The sequence below is a fragment of the Phaethon lepturus genome, unplaced genomic scaffold, assembly GCF_000687285.1.
Source record: "Phaethon lepturus isolate BGI_N335 unplaced genomic scaffold, ASM68728v1 scaffold16764, whole genome shotgun sequence".
Lineage (NCBI taxonomy): Eukaryota > Metazoa > Chordata > Aves > Phaethontiformes > Phaethontidae > Phaethon > Phaethon lepturus.
This window is the reverse complement of record NW_010537154.1, coordinates 50,994-57,487: the sequence shown is the minus strand read 5'-3', so window position 1 is coordinate 57,487 and position 6,494 is coordinate 50,994. Positions and strand designations below refer to the sequence as shown.

The 6,494-nt window shown below is 36.8% G+C and overlaps 1 protein-coding gene across 1 annotated transcript in view; it reads left to right on the top strand.

The window, feature by feature from the left end:
- Positions 1-1,038: 1,038 nt before the first annotated feature.
- PKN2 (protein kinase N2) overlaps positions 1,039-6,494 on the top strand; it is a 30,011-nt gene continuing 24,555 nt past the window's right edge. Inside the window, exon 1 of the mRNA XM_010286402.1 lies at positions 1,039-1,333. Within this exon, the coding sequence (XP_010284704.1) occupies positions 1,102-1,333 (232 nt within the window). The 5' untranslated portion in view covers positions 1,039-1,101. The remainder of the gene's footprint in view (positions 1,334-6,494) is intronic.

Here is a 6,494-nt window from a genome sequence, read left to right as displayed (position 1 = left end):
AATTATAACTTAAATCAGATTCCAAATTCAGGAGTCCCCTTCTTTGATCTATCACTCACTCAGCTCTAGCTAAGACTTCCTTGTGTAGAACCTAGTGTTTACTAATTATACAGGGTCCATGTAGAAGACACACAGGAAGTCTTATTACATATGTAATTCATTGTATTTGTACTTTATTGATGTAGGTTCTATAACATGCCCTTTGTACTCTTACTTCTCAACAATATGTTTGTGCCTAGTAGATGTTTACATGACCTCATCTGTACTGGTGGTCTGAAGACTTTTCATCCCCTGCTCTCTTACTACACCAACTTCTACTCATCACTGCAACTTTTTTATTTTTTATTCATTTCAGCCTAGCTTGCCTGCACAAGACAGTAAGATTTTTTATTATTACTATTTTCTAAAGTGAAAGGCTTTACTTGAGGGATTTAAAAAAAAAAAAAAAATCTAGCAAATTTATTTTCCAGTAACATCTTGATGAATCTATAAAGAAGCCAGTATTTCTTTAGACATTTGTAAACTTCACTAAGTTGTGGGTGTTTTTTTAACTTTAAAAAATTTTTGTACAATCTTTAAGGGAATATATTCTAATGAATGTATAAAAATTCATCATAGTTAATAATTGTTAGAAGTTAGGCTTATTTCCTATATCCATTTGGTCTGTTAAAACGCACAATTAAATCTAGAAATTTACAAATGTGAGTCGTTAGCTCTGAGGCATATAACTGCCAGGCAAGCAGCCATGACAAATCCAGAAGTATTTAAATCTCTTGCTGTTAAAAATAGGCATAGTAAAGATGTCACTAAATTTAAAATACATCTTTTGTAAAATATAACTTCAGTTAACATGTAATGTCTTGTGAGATCGTTGCTTTAGGGCAACATGAGTGTAGACTCATGGTTAGTAAATGGGCTTACGAAGTGAGAATTTAATACACAGAGGCCTAAAGCCTAGTCATTTTAAATTTGCAGCATGTATTGTCAAGAAACAGTGTTTCCTGGTAGTTACATTACTGTTTTTCTTTCTAGGGGGATGCCAAAAGTCTTCTACCCTCTGAGAATGTGAGCACTGCCCAAAAGTTGGACTTTTCAGATACAATGGTACAGCAGAAGCTGGATGAAATAAAGGACCAAATCAAGCGGGAAATAAGGAAGGAACTTAAAATCAAGGAGGGAGCAGAGAACCTCAGGAAGGTCACAACGGATAAAAAGAACTTGGCGTATGTGGACAACATTTTGAAAAAATCAAATAAGAAGTTAGAAGACTTGCATCATAAGTTACAGGAGTTAAATGCACACATTGTTGTAATGGATCCAGAAGATGTTGCAGGTACCATACGTTATTGAGAAATCAGTTTTTCCTCTTAGCTTAGAAAGCGGTATGCCATTTCACTTGAAAAAATTGCTTTGGGAATGAGTAAAACTGTGGCTGGTGAGCTTGTTACTTACGTATGCCTATTTGTTTTGATTCACAAACAAGTGTCCAGTCCCTTTGAGTTGTAAATTGTTTTCTGGGGAGCACTGTATTTCACGGACTGTTTGATGATGCTCTAAAGACTAACTTAACGTGTGCCAGTTCTTCACTTTCAGTTATCACTATAGTAAAACATTTTCTCAATCACTGTAATATTTCCTAAAACTTCTCACTGTATAAAAGCAAATCTCAGTAGCTCTTCCAGTGACCTTCTCCAAGTTACGCTGTAGGCATCAGCATTAATACACCTTTTTATTCTAGGGGGGGGCGGGGGGGAATTGTACTTAAAAGTTTTGTGTTTTGTTGGTGTGTTTTTTTTTTTTTAACCTAAATCTAACTTTTAAAAACTGGTTTTCTGTTGCACTGTTTGTCCGACTAACTTACCAAACATTTCTTACTGTGGCAACACTTTAAGTCTTCAGGCTTTTCCATGATGAAGCTACCATTTTGAACACAATTTGAAATTGTTTTCACAGAATCACAGAACGGTTGTAATTAATAGTTTTAATCAGTGTTTTCTGTGGTGTGGCAGCGAGTCAATACTAATTTTGAATGTTTTGTTGTTTTTTTTTAAAATACCAGGCTTGGTATTTTAAGATAGAATGTTGTAAAAGTAAACAGTCCTTTTTCAGCTTTGTGGAATGACTTGGGGCATATTGCCAGCCTGGTGATTGCACATTGCACATGCCATTGAAGCTGTTTGTGAAGTGAATGCCAAGCCGTAAGAAGCTTGGGCAGTAGAATAAAAGACCACATTATCCTTGTGAAGAAAGGTTGGTTACAGGGAGAATTTAGGAAAATACTGGCAGGTGATGTCAGCAATTCATACTACCTGACACTGTGACATGCTGCAGAAGCGTTGAAGTGTCCATGGTGGCCTGCACAGTATTCTCTGCATTTTTTGCTTTTGATCTTTGTGAGATACAAGGGGGGGCGGGTGCGGGGCAGCTGGAACTAGTGAGGCAAAGTAGTTGCTGCAGCATGAAATGGGAATGAATACAATAACATATGGTTCATAGATAGCCATTGGGGTTTTTAGTAGGCATGAAGCATTGTGTTCCATGTCGGCTAAGGTTTATGAAAATCTGCTTCAACGTTGACAATAGCGTGACTTTTAAAGGAACGGGAAGAGTGAAACAAAGAAAATTGTATACAAGCTGTGTATAGACAGAATATAAAAATCTGTGCAGGCATAAATTTGAGAAGTTATCTAGTAGTAGTAGTAGTAGTACTTGAAAAGTGGATGAGCACAGAACGCTCGTGTTGAAGTACTCCCTTCCAGTGTAGCCTTTTGAAACTATCACAAGTTAATGAGCAATATTGTCCTTGTGTGTGATGCGGGAATACAGTAGTAGACCCGAAGAAAGCATTTACTAGTTCTAAAGAGATGGTTTGAGTACAAAGATCTAAATAATGGTGTTCAGATCCTTAGTTCGCTTCTGAATAGGCCAGCAGTGCCTACTGCTTTTGTGAATAACTGTTAGAAGCCAGGCTCATCTTGCCTTGTGTTCAAACACCAGAGACTTCATGAAAGACTCAAGGGGTAAAAGGTCAAGGCTGGTAAACTTATGTGCTTCTACCTGCTTTGATGCATGCTATACTTAGTACTATGTTTTTAACTTTCATTCCATTCAAAGTGTTATTGGTAGATAGCTTTTATGGTCGAACTTGATTGTTGAAATATGCAAGAAAAAACTTACTAATTCTGTTGAGATCTTTATATTCTCTGTATAGTATCACATCAGGTATTCCTATATAAGACCCATTTTAATAGAATATATTGCTTAAGAGTCAAAAAAACCCCCAAAAAACCTAGTCTTAAATTCTTTTAATATCTGTTTTTTTAGATCAAAGAACTAAGCACCCACCCTCCAAAATTGAAATGCTTGAGTTTTTTATACTGTTTGCCTTGTAATTTAATTGCCTGTCATCTTCCTCATTCATGGTCACTAATTCTTGGGGGGCGGGAGAGGGCTATCAGTCTTGTCGTGACACTAATGGGTGCAAATCATCTAGGTGATATTCTGATTTTTCATACTAAAGTCTTAGGTTTGACTTAAAGTATTAGTGAGCTTGGCCTTTGCAAAATAAGCTTGGCAATGTAAAACTTAGGACATGCCACCTGTGCGGGAGGTTGTGTGTGTGTATATAATATCCAGCAAATAGAGAGACACATAGTCACTGCCATCTGACATAGGATACCTCTGTGGAGAGGTCACAGGTATCTCAGTTTGGGAATTCTTGCTTTTGCTTGGGATTGAGAGTGCATTTAATAACCATTTACTGATTAATATGGGAGCTCCCTGAATTCTTTCCAGAGGTTAGCTTTATTCTAAGTTACGACTTTTCCCTTTAGCTCATGTTTGGCCTTTTTCTGGTCAGTTAGTGACAAATGATTTAAAAGAGAGAAGGAAATATATGGGAAACTTTTAGACTGTGCAGAGCATAAAATGCTGAAGGTAAGGAAAAAAGGTTCAAGAGCTGTGGGAGTCAAAGTGTGTGTTCTCTTTATGTACTTTAATATTTTGGGGGGCTGGCCCTATGTTTTACTTGTTTTCTAGAGTATATTGTATAGATTTTTGCAGGTTCTGAGTAGCAGGGTCAGGACTAAGATCCATTGAGAAGTAACACTGAGAGAATCATTGCCTATAAGATCCCTTTGACCTGTCAGGCCTGAACTCTGAAGATTTTTTTTTTTTTTTAGACTGTTTCTATTGATTGGTTGAAAAGTCATGGTGGTGGCTTGGAGAAGTCATTTAATCTTTCTTTGTTCCTGTATCTGAAAAGTGGGTGTGAACATATAAAGTAAATGTAAAGTGCTCCAGATTTAGAGCTGAAAAGTGCCACGTAGCTATTGTGACTTACTGTTGCTTATGGTATAAAGCCTAACTTATATTACTTTCTTAACAAACCACTAATTTGTAGTGTAACTTCTTTGTAATCAGCACAGTGTAATTGATATATGTTAAAACCATCAAATCTAGTGTTAATGGATCTACTGTAGAAAAATGTGTTTTAGTAACATTCCATTTCAAGAAAGTTAAGATGTTTTGAAGGTAGTTTGCCTCAAGCTGAAAGCTTTCCATGTCCTAATGCTATATTTCACAACTATTTGAAAAATTGATATTAAACTTTAACCAAAAAGTCCAGTTTGCCAGAAAGCTATATTACTGAATGTGAGGGTAGATTTGGCAACGATGTATGATTCAGAAATAACTTTTAGCATAACATAGGTTTTCTTTACGTTATGGGGTTGCTGGTGAATCTAGATTTGTTTTAGAAGTGGGACTTTGTACCCAGGTCTGCCCTTATCACACAGTGTATTAGTTATACTAGGACACGGAGTTTTAAAATTTGTAGGTCAGCACTTCAAAGTGAAGCAGAATGCAGCAATACAAAATGAGTAGGACAAGCCTAGTGACCATTACTGCTGAAAATCTGAGATTTATTTTAATGTGTAATATGGGGATAATTACTTCAGTCTTAGAGAAGAAGAAATTTTGTATCATAAAAACACTTCTACACAGTAGCACAGATTAAATTGATAACTCTTTTTATGTGTCTAAAAAGTAGCAGTAGAGATTGTGGGGTTTAATATGACTCAGTGAGGTGTAAGATTGAAATAGTTTACCTACAGCGAGTCACTGGTTTAATTAGGCATATAGTTGATACGTAGGATATATATAAATTTGGAAATTAATCTGTTCCATAGAGCTGAAGTAAAGGTGGATACGGGGGTGAGATGATAGAAAAACCTTTGAGGGAATTGAGGAGACTGGGTAAAACAAGAACGTGAAATCAAAAAGACTGAAGTTCGTGCCTCCTAACTAACAGCTAAGCTATCCACTTTACACCAAATTTGGCTCTAGGAGTAAAAAAGAAAAGCGAATTATTTTGTGTAAGACTATGACTAGCTGACAAGGGAGAGAGAGAGAGAGACTGTTTTCAAGATTTTTTTGTCCCTACAAATGGCTGGGTTAATCCATCAGACACCAAAGAGTCCATATAAGACTGATTACTGGAAATTGGTAGAGGTAGCAAACAAACTGTAGAGGTAGTGACTTTTTAGACAGCAGACTCCACCTACAAGGCTCATATCCATAGGAATTTCATGGTAACTTTTGCGAACCTTAATGTAGAATAACATTATTTAAGCAATTTGAAACAATATCCTGTCAATTGTTTAGTAGTTAAAATTAGCCGTTACTCAATTGAAATTCAATTCAACTTCAAAAGTTTCCAGGAAGTCAGGGCTGGATGTTCTTTTGAGTGCAGAATGTCCACTTCTGCCTTGGACTTACTGATGGCTTAGTTCAAGTACTGGTGGAAGCATCTGACTCCCTGAGAGAAGCCTGATGATGCCTCTTTCTTTTCCCTCTCCAGCAATGCCTAAACTGTGTCACAGGGACTTCTGTTGGGTATGACACTGATGAGGCTAACTACAATTAAATATCCTCAAATAAGATTAAAATTAACTATTTACCAAAGGCCACTTGCTGCTAATTGAGTAGCTTAGCAGCATGCTGCAGGACCATCTGGGAAGCCAAATTCAGAAATTTACATGGGATCCTAGATTTCACACTGAGCTTATCAAAGAAATTGTGTACCTAGCATCTGGGGAAGAGTCCCCAAAGGAATAAGCAGCAGTCTCAGAAGAGTAGAGTTGTGTCACTACTCTAATAAATATAATTTAGATGGGAGTGCTGGTAAGAGGCAATTTAGAACCAAGAAGTGTTTGCTGGTGAGCACTATGCAAAGACTCCAACTCAGAACAGCAAACATCATGGTTGAGATAAACATTTCAGTCTGAAAACTTAAGTGTCCTGGTGCAGTCCAGACACTTAAAAAAAAAAAAATCCATTGAAACATCACTATTAACTTATTTTAAGTCTTATGAGTATATTTTCATGAAAACAGCATATTGCAGGTGCTAGGGAATCAGTACTGCAGCTCTTCCAGCAGCCTGGATGTGTGCTAACAAGCTGCACTAAGCTCGTTAGTGTTAAGCAACCAACAT